The sequence below is a fragment of the Diadema antillarum genome, unplaced genomic scaffold (assembly GCF_040938485.1).
Source record: "Diadema antillarum isolate AM-2024a unplaced genomic scaffold, OU_Dant_1.0 scf00000099, whole genome shotgun sequence".
Lineage (NCBI taxonomy): Eukaryota > Metazoa > Echinodermata > Echinoidea > Diadematoida > Diadematidae > Diadema > Diadema antillarum.
In genome coordinates this window covers 1,202,382-1,219,482 of record NW_027270988.1, presented here as the reverse complement: position 1 = coordinate 1,219,482, position 17,101 = coordinate 1,202,382, and the positions used below count along the sequence as shown (strand labels likewise).

Below are 17,101 nucleotides of genomic sequence, written 5' to 3'. Positions count from 1 at the left end.
AGCAATTTGCAGACAGTCTCTGCTAGTCAAGATTTCTTTTCCCACCACATGTGTCCTATCTCCAGGTTCAGCCAGTCGCTTCAAACCGGTGGCCAGCCGGGCCTGCTACAAAGACTGCCCCGTGGACTGCGAAGTCGGTCACTGGTCCCATTGGTCACCCTGCACCAAGAGCTGCGGTGAGGGCGCTGTTCAGATCCGAAGTCGGGAGGTCCTGGTGGAGACTGTGTTTGGAGGGGCAGAGTGTCCGTCGCTGGTGGAGGTTCGCGAGTGTGAGAACATTGAGTGTGCCCGTTGGCATAAAGGTGAGTTCAGCATACACAACACATTTGCAGGGTACTGGACTAACTAAACATAAAAAACTTCTCAGTACTAATTAAAGTAACAAGTAGTTAGCCTGAAGTTGTAATCTTCCTTTCATGTATCATCTTAGCTTACTGATTTTTATCACACGTTATAGAATATTCAGCAAAACACAGCACTGTACCTGAGGCTGTTTAATTTTCTGCTGTTGTGCCCAAAGTCAGGATTTATCAAATCCAAGAATCTTAGCTCATATTATGCCCTCAGATTGGCATAATAACATCCTTGGACATGTAAATGGTTTGTTTGATTTCATTTCTTTGTTAAACTTTTTACTTATTCTTAAATTGAGATTGTATGCCATGTGATCATGTAATCTTTTTCTCTCTTTTTTTTCAAATAGCGGATCAAAGTATGTCCTGTTGCCAATGAAAGGATTATGTAAATCTTTGTGGATGTTTCTTCTTTTTTTTCCTTTATCACCTGTCATGGGCATTTTTCACATCAAAACATGAGTGAGTGTGTCAACACAATATATTGCATTGTAAGACTTGGTGTTATGATGATAATTTGCCCCTGATATTGAACAAATTATTTGTTATCAAAAAATGAAGGGAGTGCAGTCGCATACATGTACAATGGTATGTGCATAATGAGACTTTTTTACTACCTTTTTTTTTGGGAGGGGGGGGGGGCAGTGCATGCAAGGTTTTAGCAATAATGATTGCAAACAAATGTTTATATTTTATACATGGAATGCAACAACATACAATCATATTGTAACTATTCTTCTCAAGACCTGGGCCCCATTTCATAAAAGATGTTAGGATGACAACTCTTGCTGGAATGACTACTTTCCACAGCAAACAGCCAATTAGGAAGCTGTATTCTTGTCGTTACCATGACAATAGTCATTCCAGCAAAGAGTTGTCATCAAATAAACTCTTTATGAAGTGGGTCCCTGGTATATGTGCAGAATGCCCTGCATTTGAAAATTTGCAAATCAAGACCAATAGTCTGCAAAAATACTAGTAGTTAACAAAATACCAATCCGTGATAAAAATACTGATTAGATATATGATGTCCCAAATGCATGTAGATTTTCCATTTGCTGTCCTTTTTTATGGTTATAACTTAAAGGAAACTCCAACACGCCATCATCAGTCTTTAGTCGTGATTAGTAACTCAATGTAAACTCAACAGTATTTTTCTTTCTGTTCGTTTTCTTTACGCAATTAAAGCCATTATCAGTGTTTAATAATGTGGGTTAGATCAAATGCACAATGATAGAAAGGACGCCATCATGCTGTGGCTGAACCCAGCCGTTTTATCTGAGAGTTGCTGCCATCCAATTATCAAGGAAATGATGAGAGGAAAGGGGGAGTCATTACAGGTTGAAGGATGGCATTAAAAGAGGAAGCTCTCCTACCACTCCACATGGGGTTGAGTCACACCTCTTATGTAACCCTAGCACCCTCGCTTTCTGTAGATAACAACCACATAAGTATGACCACCAAAAAAGGGTAATTAACTGCACACTTTTCATACAGGCAACTTTGTGAAAAACATAGGAACAAGACAAAATGGTTCCTGTTTTCATCTATTTTTAATGTTTGTGTTGTCAGTGTAATTAAAAGAAAATGAGAACAGTTGAAATTGACCTGTGATTTTTGATTTTTTTTTTTTTTTGGGGGGGATCTCATTCTTAGGAATGCCCTCCAGATCTAAAGTTTTTATGGTTTTGCTAAAAACGTAGTTTTCCTTGGACCTTTAATAGCTTTTTCTCCAACCTTTTCTTTCAATTGAGTTTGAATTAATTCCTTTCTTCTGTGTTTATATTTGAAAAAAAATGTTGAGAAGAAATTATCTTCAGGTACAAATAGCTTTGGCATTGATGAATGCCAGTGTAATGAAGCCAACATACATCTTTGATGTATTAGTTTATACAGGTAGATGATTATTTCATTTCAAGACAAAGAGTAGAGTGAGAGTTAGAATTCACATGATATGCCACTGGATTGCCATTTTATACATCTTCATGCATTCTCCTAAAATAAGATGTACACTGTAGGCATTATCAAGGTTTATTTCACAGAAATGTGAACAAATATTCAGGCTGTGGATGATTAAAGAAAGTATAGAAGATTATTGGAGAACTCAAATCTATTTTTTACTTCCTCAGAAATACCTTCATCAACTAGTATGAGCTGCACTCTCAGAAAAATAGAGGTTTTTTTTTTAACACATCATAGTTTGAAAACATTTTCATGAATAAAACATCTGTAAAAAATAAAAGAGTTGTATGTCTATTATCACAAACAACAATGCTTCCAATCATCATCTAAAATACTGAACAGAATTCACAGAGCATGATATTTGCCACATACCCTGGTAACTTTCATTTAGGGTACATCTAAGTTTCATGAGCCTCCCCAGTTGCTGCGAAGTCTCATCCGAAAATGCTACTGGGTGGGACTGTTCAGATACAATGTATTACTCCTCAATCAGATAACCAGAAAAGGCAGGGGGATTATGAAGAAACACATCAATCGTGTGTTTGTGTATTAAAAATGTTATCTCATAAACTCTTCTCAGCTCGCTGAGCGCAAAAAATTAGTCACACAAAAATATCCACTTTTACAGTACATGATCCTACGTGTGTATGGTATTTTAATGTTAGTAGTAAGTGATCGTTCATCGTCAAACTGAAGAGCACAGTACACAGTGCCATCCAAGTTCTTCACACATTGCTGAAGAATGAAGTCACCTGGCAATTGAACAGAATGGTGCCCTGTTATCACCATGGTATTAAAATGTAGTTTGCCTCCTGTGTGTATAGGTTGCACTTTACAGTTAAAAGTTTTATGTGTCTTAGATGGTGATGTTGATCCACATATTTGTGAGCTAGTGTGGTATGAAATTTGATTTGATTTATTACATTTCAGGTCGCTGGTCTACCTGTTTCCTTGACTTTGGCTATGATGACTGTGGCCCTGGGACCCGCAACCGGGCCGTGTACTGCATCAGCGCCCGCAACGAGCACCTCACGGCGTCCTACTGCGCTGGCAATCCCAAGCCAGTACGCCAGGGCACCTGCCGAGTGCCTTGCGCCGAGGAGTGCGTCGTCTCCGAGTGGTCAGACTGGGGCTCCTGCTCTGTGTCGTGTGGGACGAGCGGTGGAGTGCAGAAGAGGAGTCGCAGGATTGTGGGTAAGACAGGGACTATTTTACCCCTTTCTCTCCTCGTTTTTAAATTGAAATAGCAATCATGATGGTTCATAAATGTATACATTTTGTATTCCACAGGAATGCAATTGTTAACCCGTTGAGGACGGTCTAATTTTCTACAACATGCATTTCCCATAGACGCTTGCCCGAATATACTCGAGGCTCATCCTCAACGGGTTAACAGGGTTGCCTGTTGTTCTTTTTGTTGAAGGTTTGTGGGGAGGGCAATGAAGGGTCAAGAGTCAATGTATGTTGTATATCTGCCTTTACTGTCTAAATTGTGACACTTATATTTGTTTACAGTGTGCTTGTAATTGTAACCTTTTCATTGCATTAATGGTTTCCCATCCTCTCTGTGATTGGTCTATCAAACAGCCTACCCATTCAACCGGCAGCTAAACCCATGTCTGCCAGAAGATCAGCTGACCCAGACCAAACCCTGCAACCTGTACGTCTCTTGCCACACCTACTCCTGGCAGGCCACGCCCTGGTCGGACTGCTCCACCAATGGCACGTTGGTCTGTGGGGAGGGGGCGGGGACCCAGAGGCGGGAAGTGGTTTGCGAGATGGAGACAGGTGAGTAAATGATGCATCACGCGTAACCCCGGGGTACTGTAGTACCCCGGGTTACCGCGTTGTGTAGCGCCACCTCACGTCCACTTGAGGACAGCTGCAGAGAAATGCATGCACTGTGTGTGACTCAGTCACTCCCATGCCACTGCATGTTATACGATGCATGCATGGCACGCTGTGCGAGCAATAGTGTGTGCTTCAGTGCACTGCAGCGTAGTGGCTAGTGCCGCAAGCTCCCCCACCAAAATAATATCCACTCTTTGGCAACCCAGGGTACAACCTTTTAAAAAAAAATAATTCAACAAAGTGGCTGATTTTCATTTGGTATCCGCGGATACCATTATGTCCACAAATGCCGCCAAACACAACACACAATTTCGCCGCAATCCACCATTGTTACAACCCCTAGTTACCGTAAGTGTGATGTCTCAGGCCTTACCAGTTTGCAGTCACACGCCAGGGTCACAATGCCAGTCATAAAGATTTGGCATATTAAATTTTCAAGAACGGTTGAGGAACTTTCAGCCAATCAAATTGCAGTACAGCATGTACACTGTACTGACGCTAGCAGAGTTGCAAGCCCAGCCATGTGGTCTGATGGCATACTTCTGTGGTGTTCACTGTTGAGTCACATGACTGGTCACATGACATGGCTTACCTCCAGAGTCATGTGACTGGTTGGATTGTGTAGTGTGGGCTTGGTTTTCACCCATTGAAGACTAGCTTGGAGTATACTCTGGCAGTTGTGTGTGGCAAATGTGTGTTGATGCAAAATTAGCTCATCCTCGACAAGTTAAGTAAAATGCAGAATCTTTGGAGCATAGGAAGAGTAATATGTGACCCTGCACCACAGAACACTCAAAAAGTCGCCAATGGATTTTTAGTTAAGGACAGATTCCGAAAGAGCAGACTCTAAGCTTTAAAATGATGTATAACTCAATACAAATGGATTCCCCTAACCTATAAAAATAGTGGAAAGAAAGCACACACTCAGGAAAAGTGTGAACTGAGAAAAGAGGCTCTGAAGTAGAGTGTGTATTCAAGCGCTTAATCTTTACCTAGCCGTGCTGCCTGTGTGATGGAAGGGACGAAAAACAGGAAGTAAACCACTGGAGTAACAATAATGAAGAGATTATCAAATTGAACTTAAATTGAGCATGCCTTATCAACACATTCTTTCCAAAATTAATGCAAACATTCAAAGCAGGAGCATGATCCTTTCAAAAGTTATTAGAGTAGAAATGGAAATTGGACTCTAAAGACACATCTAATCACAGTATTCAATCAAAAATGTTCGAGATAAACTGCTAATAAACACACTTTCCTGACCGTTTTATGATCCCAAATTTTAGCATAATGTAGAAGAAGACTTGCTCTTTCAGAAAATATGAAAAAGTCAACATTGGCTGGGTTGACCCATTTCACCTATTTTCAGTCCTCACGCAAGACCAGTGTGTGCGACTTTTTGTTCGTTTTGTGATGCATGGTCACAAATTATATCCATTGAAAAATCACTCTAAATTTTATTCTGTGCAGTGTTCTTTAAAGTTAAGTTAAGGCTTAGCTAAGTTTAAATGAACATAATGTTTCATGTAGATTCAGTGAAGGCTGAAAGACGGATGAAAAATGAGATGAGAGTTCTATATAGATATCTTACAAACTATATGATCAAAAGCTACAGATCCTAAATTTGGTTAAGTGGCTCTTGAGATGGGAAATCTGCAATTAAAGGTACCAAAGTAGTAGATGTAGAAGGTGTGAAAAAAGTTTCAGAGAATTGGATGTTTCCATGACATTATAAAGAACAAAGTTGACCTGTCTTATCATGACGGCATATGGAGAGAAGTGATGTGTACCTTTAACCCGTTGAGGACGGGCTGAATTTGCTCCAACATGCATTTCCCATAGACACGTGCCCGAGTATACTCGGGACTTGTCCTCAATGGGTTAACATATCTCGGTAAGATGGTGAAATTAATGTGTACATTCTATACAAAAAAGACAGATTTGTGAAATTTATTTCATAATTCCTGTGTGTTGTTCTCTGCGATATCAACAGTTATTGCAGTACTCCATAGCAAAGACCTTAAAAATTTTGAAGGACCTCTAAAACAGTTACGTTGATCTCAGTGCACCTCACTTATAAATGGCAGACCACATTCTCTTATCTATCTCTCTGTTCTCACTCCTCCATGCCCATCCTTGTTCTAATTGTTTCGTTTTCCATTCAGGTGAGGTTGTCAGTGAGCAGCAGTGTGACGCTGGCTCCAAGCCAGACCTGGAACGGGTATGCGACTGGCCCTGTCCCACAGACTGCCAGCTCAGTCCCTGGAGTTCCTGGTCCTCTTGCAGTGCCTCCTGTGGTCTTCATGCACGCAGGACCAGGACCAAGCATGTACTGACCCTGTCTGTCAACGGTGGAAGGCCTTGTCCTCCTGAAGCTGATGCTAACGGTACCAGAACTCTAGAGCAAGACTTAACCCTTTCTGAACAAGGGACTTAGGACAGTGTACACAATGCTATGATATTTTCTATGCCAATTAACACTCAAAGTATATGAGGGTTAATAAATATGTTCTTGGCAGTCTGACTGTATGATTGCACATGTTTTATCAGTGCAGCATAATTTGGTTATACACGTGTATGTGAAAACTCACTATTGCAAAGTTTCTTTTAAAAAAATGAAAGTAAATTATGTCCAAATTTACAGTTTGTCAGAACATTTAATGGTTTTGCTTCATATACAGAAGCTACATACATTGTAGATAACCATTTTTGTTATGTGTGTGTTGCAAATGTGAAAAGTTCTTTTGTTTTTCACATATGTGTTTTAACTTCATTTTGACTTTGATATTGATGTGCGCAATAGTATCAAAACAAGTTGTAAAACTTTGAGTTGAACACAGAAAGTAGGTATAGAAAAGAAGTAAGAAACCATGGCATGTTAGAAATACATTAAATGAGAGAGTGTAGATATCTGAGGCTGTCATCTCTTAAATTGCCAGGAAAGTGTCGTCTGTTTTCCCTTCTCCCGAAGCATTGAAAATCCTCCAAGGTGTGAATTTTCATTTCATTTTGATGTTTTGTCCTCTGTTAGTTCAATAATGTGCTGACAACTCGTAAGGCAATTGCTGTGTTATAAAATCACTAAAGTTTTTATGATTCAGCACCCTATTTTCATGATGTCAAATTCTAGAAAACTTACAAATTGTAGAAGTTCTATACTACTATTTCATGTTCTGATTCCTGGGAATTTAAAACGCACAAAATTCATCTTACCAGGCAGAGCAGGAAAATTAACTTGTGCAAAAATGTCCACTTTTAGAGTGTATTATACATTAATATCAATATCAGCATTATGATAATAAATAGTGTAGTAATGGTTGAGCTAAACTGACTTATTGGTCACACATATCTTTCCTCCCTAGGTCTGATCATGGAGTACTCACCGTGCCCAGACATAGATCCCTGCTATGCCTACCAGTGGGTTACTACGTCGTGGACAGGGTGTAGTGTCGTGGGTTCAAACTGTGGGAGGGGACTGCAGACCAGGGAGGTCTACTGTGGGCGTAGCGATGGTCTGGAGGCTGAGGATGGTAAGATGATGAGGGTGATGAAGATGATGATGATGGTGATAATGATGGTGATAATGATTATTATACTAACAATGATTTCAAAAAATTATAGTAATAGCAGCAGTAGTAGTAGCAGTAGTAGTATGTAGTAGTAGTGATGATGATGATGATGATGTTGATGATGAAGAAGATGATGATGATGATAATGATTATGATGACAATAATGATGATGATAGTGATAATGATGATGGTAATGATTATTATACTAACAATGATTAAAAAAAAAATAGTAATAGCAGCAATAGTAGTAGCAGTAGTAGTATGTAGTATGTAGTGATGATGATAATGGTGATGATGATGATGATTATGATGATGATAATAATGATAATGATTATGATGATAATGATGAAATGAACACTTCTATGCACCAGTATCCATCATGAATAGTTGCGTGGATCCCCAGGGAGGACCAGCATTACTTTGATAAATGAATCACCTGGTATTAACAACTCTTTGAAATACAGTTGTATGATGTGATGAATCCAAGCATAAGTGTGTGCATTAGTTCAATTTCTCTTTATTCATTCTTTCTAACCACATGACTGGTGGTAGGAAGCTGTAATGTAGCTACTTAATTACTTTCTGTTATTACTTCAAGCTTTTTTTTTTCATTTTTGCCCTTTCAGAACAATTTTTGTCACAGTTGTAAAAATCTCATGACAATTGTGTATCGTTTCCAAAGAATTGCAAACTTCTGTATGTGTGAAAGAGACATCATTGTATTAGCTCAGAAAATGGGTATACAATGTAAGCTAGTAATCCGTGATGGTTGCTGTGTCCATAGCTTCATTTTTGTTCTCCTTAGTACTTGTTCTACGAGTCTCTCATTTCCCCCTCCCCCTCCCCTAGGTCTGTGCTTACAGGACTTCACCCAGCCCCCACCCTCCCCCACCCAGAGGTGCTACATCCCCTGCGGTGGGGACTGTCTGCTCTCTGCCTGGTCTGAGTATGGACCCTGCCAGGCCAACTGTGGGGCGGAGTCTGGTCGGGGCTACTGCCGCATGAGAAAGCGGGAGATCGTAGGCGTTGGTAAGATTTGTATTTCAAACGTATCTTAGTTAATTTATAGCTGAAAAAGGTGCTGAGTATTTGATTATTATTCATTGTGGATAAGATGAAGTAGGAAAGGATATCTATGAATATATTTTTAAGTTCAATAATCGTATAAAAGTTATTTATATTAATAGAGTTTGTGTTAGTTGTAAATGTTTGGCTAGTACATCACATTGTTACATATGTGACCCGCGACAACGGTTTCAGGCAAAAGTCGCAAGAGCAAATTCCCTCCTAGGCGGGGTACAAAGATTTTGACCATTATTTTTGTCGATTTAGGTTTTTTGCAGAAATAGAATCTTTGATATGTTTTCTACATCTACACTAAATTTCATAGCATAAGACTAAGTTTTTCCTATCGAAAATGGAATTTTAAACACCCTATGTTGGATCGCACTCGTCAGTTTCGAGCTTCTTTCGAACTCCGCGCCAATATCCCCAGCGTTGCTACGGCGCGGGGTCTCGCATGCGATTGGCTGGTGCGTCGCATACATTTACATAATTCGGCTTTCGAGACACCAGTTGCAGCGTTTGGGGAATGCTTTGTCCTCGCGTGCACATGCTCCATTGTTCTTGCTATAGTGGTTTATATACGCTCGCTCTAGTGCGTGCTCTTCGTTTGGCTTTCTATCCAAACTAATCTACCGCAATGTTCTACAACGGAAGTGAAACAAAAATCATGTAGCATGACATAACCGTGTGAAAAGAAAACTAGATATTCTCAAACTTGTCTACTTGTACAAGTAGTAGAAATTATGACAGCATGAAGGTACTGGAGTAGATGTGAGGAAAGGAGCGGTCACATGTGACTAATTATATTCAAATACTACACGTCAAGATCGCACCAAACTAACGAGTCGAGTTTGTTTGTTTGTTTTGATTTAATTAGCACCACCGAACAAAGCAACATATGCGTGTCTTGTAAAAACAACACAAACAAGAAGCGTGACCCTTGCCAGCACAAGCAATTTTCTGCTTTCAAAAGGGTTGCCAATGATATAGACAAATCAACCACAATGAAAACGCGATTTGTAAATGTGAGGATTCGCCACCGCTCCTGTTACGTGCACACGGTCATGGCGTGTGGATGCCATTGCGTAATGCGTGCACCACACACATGTACAACATACGTGCAATTATCGTATTCGCCATCTTGAAAGACGTACTGTAAACAAACCCGAGCGAAACGCATTGTTTTTCGGCTCCATGCGCTGAGCTCCGAGGAAGGTGCCCGGGAAATTTGACTCTCTCAGTGAGCCAATCAGAAGGCGATGTGGTTGCTAGAGGCGGAGCTTATCATCGATTGGCACCATCGTACGGATGGGTGATTCACCCTTCGCATCGACGCTCGGACATAGTCTTTGAGAAAGAGGTGAATCTTCAAAGCCTGTTTTCTCGCAATTTTGTCAGGCTAACAACTTAAAAAGTGCATTTTATTTCTCTTGCTATGCCCACTTATGGTGCCGAAGAATACAAGTGTTTTATATCAATGCAAAGCTTAGGAAATGGGCAATGTGATTCAGTGAAAAAATGAATTTTCAAAATTCCCGACTTTTGCCTGAAACCGTTGTCGCCGGTCACATATGGTGTACTGTAAAAAGTGGATATTTTCGCCTGACTAATTTTTCGCGCTCGGCCGGATAAGAAGAGTTTCGCGTGTTTTTAATTCCATGGAATTAAGATGTCAACTACTGGAACATATGGCACCCAAAAAAATTGGAATGCTTTTATTTTCGTGCTAGTTTCTTGTTGCCCAAAATGCGCAAAAATTTCAACACCGCGAATTTTTCCACTATTACAGTGTATGATATTGTGTGTTAATACGTTTATGTTTCAGTTTCAGTATTTCCCTGTTAGTCTTTGGTGTATATGTAATGTAGGTTTATTTTGTTGTACTATCCAGTGTGTGAAGAATTTCCATTGCAAACAGGAAATAATCAATCAATCAATCAATCAATCAATCAATCAATCAAGCAATCAATCAAGCAATCAACCTATCAATCAAGCAATCGGCAAAACCCTATGTCACACATCTGCACCACCTTTATGATGGAAAACTTTATAGATGTGTTTGATTCTTGGCACCATATCACTCTTATGCTTCATAATATGTGACCCGCTACAACAAAATGGTCCTAAAGTCGCGCACGGTCAAAGCCGTGAAAATCGAGTTTGAAGTCAGAGCATCAAAATTGGTCAAAACTTACGATTTTCTGAATTTGACATATTATTAGAGTCTGACATGTCTTCTATCGTCTGTCGAAATTTTGAAGCAAAATGATGAAAGGAAAGACCAAAAAATAGCGTTTTTCTGGGCCATGTTTTTTGGCGTTTCAACGAAGCAGAAACGGGTTCGAACATTTGGATTGAGCGCCACAGATAGGCTCCGCCCCTAACAACGACCAGAGTGATCTCATTGGTCAGTTTGCTGCTTGCCGCTAACCGAAGCGTGAAGCTCGCACACTGCCCAGTCGACTGGTGCGTGCTGGCAGGGTGCGCTATGCCCAGCCGCTTCTCCTGGCATCCTGGTCACTGATTGGTCGGTGAGGAGACCGCCGACGCTGTGTTTGAATGAGCATTTCGGGGGTTGCTAGGGCTTACCTTCTATTGTCCGGAGGTGAATACTGACTTGCGTGTCCCTTGATCGTGATTGCGTCGCAAGGAGATCTTTTAGGGCGCTTTTCTCGAAACAGTGATTTCCAAGACGTCTCGTCATGCTCTCTTTTAAACATCGATATCTCCACAGCCGATTATTTTTAGAAGATGTGTTATACATCAATTTAAAGCAGAAAGATTAGGGAATCGTGTCATGCAATTTTCAAATAATCGGCCTCGCCCGACTTTAGGACTATTTTGTTGTAGCGGGTCACATATATTCTAGATAAATATGCTCATATTCATTCAAAATACTACTTAATTGTTTTGAAGAAGAACAAAACTGCAATGTATTGCTATAATAGAATTTAACAAAAAATAAAGGATAAGAAAAATAAAGCAACACATTGGATACATAATGCTGACTTGTGAGACAGTGTTTAAAGTTATGTTTTTGATATAATTATGTTGTTATCTAAAAAGTGAAATTTTTGTTTTACTGGTTATTTATTGCTAAATTTATGATATTTGTGTTGTAAATGTGTTCTGTAATACGGTGTAAACTATTTCATTAACTGGAAATACAAAAAAAAAAAAAGAAAGAGGAAAGTGCCCAACCAAACTCCAAATGTCTTTCAATCGGAACAATTTTTCTGTGTCACCACCAACAGTGCATTGTTTTACTTGGCATGGAAATCAGCATTCAGGCAATTTAAAGTGATATTCCTGTTTGATTGTGAATGCTATGCTTATCCTTTCCTGTACACCCAAGGTCCCAGGGACAATCCACGTCAGCTGTGTCCTCACATCGCAGACAGTGACCTCCATGAGTTCCAGTCCTGCAACTCAAACAAGGCTATCTACTCCTGGTCCTATGGGCCCTGGACCTCCTGTGTTCTTCCTGCAGGTAGGCAGGCCAAGAGAAAATTCCTACCATGATAGACGCACAAAGTACAAGTGGGTTGGACCGAGGGGGCTGTTGTATCAAATTTTTTATTAGTCTTAGGAATACAGTTGTACAATGTAATTTACAAGAGGTTAATTGGTATGGCAGCAATTGGGAAGTGAAAAATGATTCTGTAACCTGGACAAAATATTTAATGTTATTCAGGTTTGATGTTCAGCAATATCACAAACATATTTCAGTTCAGTACAGGTGCATTTGAAAGGGATGTTTGTTTGTTTGTTTGTTCGTCTTGTTTTTTTTTAAAAATCAAACTCAGATCCAGGCCCCATTTCATATAAAATTGTTATCAGTGACAAGTTGCCATAGTTGTGACAAGCTACTGAAATCCTTGCATCTGATTGGCTGAGAGCAAATTTGTCATAGATATGTGGCAGTTGTCACTGACGGGGCCCTGGTGTGCTCAAAAGAGAGATTATACCTACACGTTTACAACTCTAAAAAGTTTGAAAGTATTATGTTTATCTGCTGACACATGTATTATCCCAGTAGTCTGAATTAAGATTTGATTGCTTGTTAGCTAATGAATGAATTTGCAGTTGCTATCAAGTGTTATGAATTATTATAATTTGCAAATTTTTGACTTTCATGTTATTATCCAGGCTTGAAATGTGGAAATGGGAGACAAAATCGCGGCGCCCTCTGTGAGCGGAATGATGGCACCCAGGTGGCGGATCTCTTCTGTCTGGCCGGAGAAACTGACCAGGTCCTACCCACCGAGACCAGAGCCTGCAAAGTCCAGTGCTCTGTGGACTGTGAAGTGACCATCTGGTCCAATTGGTCATCCTGCTCTGAGCCCTGTGGTCAAGGTTTTCATTCACATCTCATTTTTAATCTTTTCCGTTGATTGAGATTAATACTGATGGTAGCTATCTAGGTCTGTTTAGCTCTTTTCAGATTCCCTGATACCATCAGCAAACAAATCAATCAATACAAAGCTTAGTTCCTACCAATTGGCTCAATTACTGAATTTTGTCAAATGGAATTGCTAGAATAGCCAATTGGCTGCCAGTACAGAAGGCTGTACTTGATGTTACAGGTGTATAATCCATTGATGCATATCACATTCAAATCTTTATTGACGTACCTGTAAGAAGCCATGCTTTTTGTCAGCTTATTTGAGCAGAGCTGTGCTGATTGGTCACAAGTTTTGCTCCCAAACACTGATAGCAAATTAATTCTTTATTTCAAAGGTGTATGATTCAAAATAAAAAGTCTCATGCTGGTGGCTTGACTTCTTCAGTGACAAGAAATGCTTTTCTCTCTTGCAATCACTACTGCAAGAGAGCCTTGAACAAAGGCTAAGGTTTGTTTCCTTCACATGGTTAAAATAAGGTAAAGGTGCAAATTGTTCAAATGTAAATGATGCACCTCTTAAGCAATACCACCACCTCCACCACCTGCAATAACAAGAACAAGAACAATAACAACAACAATGCTTTGCTCTTCATCCAGGAAGTCTTAGATTCAAAACCTTCTTTTTGCTGTTCCTGCATCTCATTTTACTTGATTTTTCAAGAGCTCTTTTTTATCACTCTTTCTTTAATTCTCCCCCCTTCCACCTGTTTTTGTTTTTGTTTTTGTCTTTTGTTTTTGTAGGTGAGAGGACGAGAACTCGAACCAGCACTGTCAGTCCGATTCAGGGAGGAAGAGCCTGCCCTCTGTTGGCCGAGACACAGATGTGCTTTGAGAGGTCATGTGACCAGCTGGAGTGGGATCTATCCGAGGTAGAGTCATCTCTGTGGTTTTTAGCAATCTGCTGACTGTGATCTTAGATGATTTAAAGTTGGATGTGATCTCTTTGACCTAGTTACATATTGGCAGACATATATAGATATGAACACATAATTGCTTTGTGCACTTTGCAAGATTTAGCAATAGGCTGATAGGAGACATAAAAGTGCAGTAAGACATTAGAAGATACCCTGTAATTCCTGATCTTGATATGTTTTTGATACTTGTAAGTTGATATTCAAGAACCATTTTTTTTTTTAAACTGGAAATACAAAAATGGCTGAAAGAAGAATAGTCACAAAAAGAAAAGCAAAGATGTGATACACATATAGGCAAAATTGATTACTCTTCTTGCTTTATTTTGTTATAATATGTATAAGGAAAGAAAAATTGAATTCCATTAATAGAGGTAAGCTGCATTTGAATTCATTTCTTCTTACTACTATACATTTTGTAGTAATAATAATCTATATGCTTGTACTTGTAAAACTTGCTAAGTACTAGTTTCTGTACCTTGAGCACATTAGTCATGTTGAATTAGTGCATTATGAGTATCCTGTATCATTATTATCATTGTTATTATTATTATTATTATTATTGTTAATATTATTATTATTATTATGTTAATGATTATTATCATTTTTATCATTACTATAATTTACCTTGTTTATCTCATCAGTACCAATATCAGATGGAAGTACCTCTTTCTATTGGTTTAGTAGCATATTTCACGTGTCATTTTAATTAATTGACATTAATTATCTTGTCACGTTTCTTCTTCACATCAGTGGAACCCCTGCGTACCCACCGACCTGCAGACAAACTGTGGCACAGGAAAACAGACACGAACCGTCACCTGCCCTGCTGGGAATGACGCACTCTGCCAACAGAGGGCGCCAAAGCCTGCTGACAGCCAATCCTGCCCTCTACCCTGCCAAGGTCTGCATATCCCAGTCAAGATTTCTTGTAGAGGCAGAAAGATATGGAATTTGTCAGATTCTTCAATTTTCTGTAAACTTTTGTCACCGTAGCCCTGCAAATTGCAATCAGTTCTATACTTATATAATTAGACAGTGAATTCATGGTTTCAGCGCAATAAGTGACAATGGTTTTTTGACAAGTCTTGGCTTGAGTATAAGCAAATAAGATGTACATGTCTACAAAAAATGTTGCAGAGCAGCAAACCATGAAGACAACCATGATTGTGAATGGACTGTACTTTGTATACCAATTGCATGTTCTGCATGCCAATGCATATGTTACCATGAAAAAAAAAAAAAGATTCATAAACCGTAGAAATAGCTTCTCCTTCTTCTTCCTCTTCTCACTCTCATTATCATTAATGGTCATCATCTTTATGTGTGTCATTATCATCATTATCATCATCCTCATACCACTGAAGGCAGTAATCAAAACGTTACCCCATTCTAACTCCCTTGACCGCTTGACCATTTTTCCTGATCTCAGGGGATTGTGTATTCAGTGAGTGGTCAGCCTTCACGACCTGCAGCAGTCCGTGTTCGTCAGGCCAGAAATCCAGGACGCGCATCGTGGTCAGACCCAACGCCGAGCTGCAACCCTGCCTGCCACTTCGACAGACAGTTCCCTGCACTGAAGTGGACTGTGCTGGGGCTACGTATCGCCTGAGGCTTGGGGAGTGGAGCCAGTGTAGGGCAGTGGTAGGGGACTGTGGAAGAGGTAAGTTTTGGGTCTGACTGAAAAATATTTTACATTTTTCTCTGCATTCCACAATTAATGAATTATATACCACTTTTCTGGGTCATTCATGTAGTAAATTGGTCAGAGACAGAGATGGATGGGAAAAGAATTATATTCTGACAATATCATGTTATTTTCAAATAAAAACTTATTCAGCATGAATTCAGGTGATTAGAAGAACTCGTTATTATGTACACTGGATAGCAATGAATGTGGACACATGCAGCTTCAATGCTTTTTCACTGATGAAATTTGTTTCTCTACCTTATTCAGCTACATGACTATGTAATCTTCCTTCCCCTTCACCTTTCTTTTTGCCTTTCTTTTCTTATATCCACACTGCATCTACCTTTGGAAAATGTTTCAAAACTTTTGCAACAATGTCAGTTCTGAAACTTGCACTTTTTTTACTGTGACTTTTGTGAGTTGAAGGTGATGATGATAACATATGATATTGTTCCTGTAATACCTGCCTGTCGGCAGTATCAATTGTTCAAATGTGTAGTCATTTCCCCTTTGTGATTTTCTTTTTCACATTATTCTTTGGTCAAAGGTACTCGCCACCGGACGCTGAACTGCGTCAACTTGGCGGGAGAGATCGTGGGCATGGACCAGTGTCAGCACGAGAATGTCACGACCCATGAGTCCTGCCTCGTGGAGTGTCCCGTGGACTGCCAGCTGGGTGAGTTCACACCGTGGTCGGAGTGCAGCCAGACGTGTGGGACCAGCGGCATCGTGGTGCGCACGAGGAAGATCGTCACCCACTCGTCGGGAACGGGTCGTCGCTGCCAAGAAGTCCACAATTTGAATGAGGTCAGACAAATCAAGACAAAATTATCAGAATTAATGGCTAAAGTGTTGTCTTCTTTGAGACAGAATGGTGTTAATACTGAGTGTTCATTTGGTAATATAACAGAGGTGCTGGCAAGTACATTTTATGTTTGTTGTATGTTTAGTCTCCTTTTGGATTATCCAAGTATAGGATGTACTGTTTGGAAAGAAAAAGTTTTTTGTGATCTCTTTTGATTGTCTTTGTGTACAACATTTTCTATTTCTTTTAAACCAAAATATACTGTTATTTTTTTTCCCATTTTGGCACTCAAAAGAAGTTTTTCGGTTTGAGTCACTGCAATGTGTTTCTATGTATTTGTTTTATTGTTGGGGGTCACAGAAGTTGGCAGTCTTGATATAACCTCTGATAATTATCATTTTGCAAGTATGATCATGTTAAACACAATGCCAGTTGTAGTGTATGCAAATGTAAGATTTTCTGTCAAGATTTATGTCTAAAACAACAAGAG

General features: G+C 39.7%; 1 protein-coding gene across 1 annotated transcript in view; it reads left to right on the top strand.

Moving 5' to 3' along the window:
- The window catches only part of LOC139718769 (thrombospondin type-1 domain-containing protein 7A-like), a 70,701-nt gene that overhangs the window by 42,426 nt on the left and 11,174 nt on the right, over nucleotides 1-17,101 (top strand). The window contains exons 6-17 of the mRNA XM_071630233.1: nucleotides 66-302; nucleotides 3,246-3,509; nucleotides 3,903-4,103; nucleotides 6,332-6,553; nucleotides 7,529-7,696; nucleotides 8,585-8,764; nucleotides 12,156-12,290; nucleotides 12,950-13,156; nucleotides 13,947-14,074; nucleotides 14,870-15,020; nucleotides 15,549-15,779; nucleotides 16,354-16,613. Coding sequence (XP_071486334.1) covers nucleotides 66-302; nucleotides 3,246-3,509; nucleotides 3,903-4,103; nucleotides 6,332-6,553; nucleotides 7,529-7,696; nucleotides 8,585-8,764; nucleotides 12,156-12,290; nucleotides 12,950-13,156; nucleotides 13,947-14,074; nucleotides 14,870-15,020; nucleotides 15,549-15,779; nucleotides 16,354-16,613 — 2,384 coding nt within the window. The remainder of the gene's footprint in view (nucleotides 1-65; nucleotides 303-3,245; nucleotides 3,510-3,902; nucleotides 4,104-6,331; nucleotides 6,554-7,528; nucleotides 7,697-8,584; nucleotides 8,765-12,155; nucleotides 12,291-12,949; nucleotides 13,157-13,946; nucleotides 14,075-14,869; nucleotides 15,021-15,548; nucleotides 15,780-16,353; nucleotides 16,614-17,101) is intronic.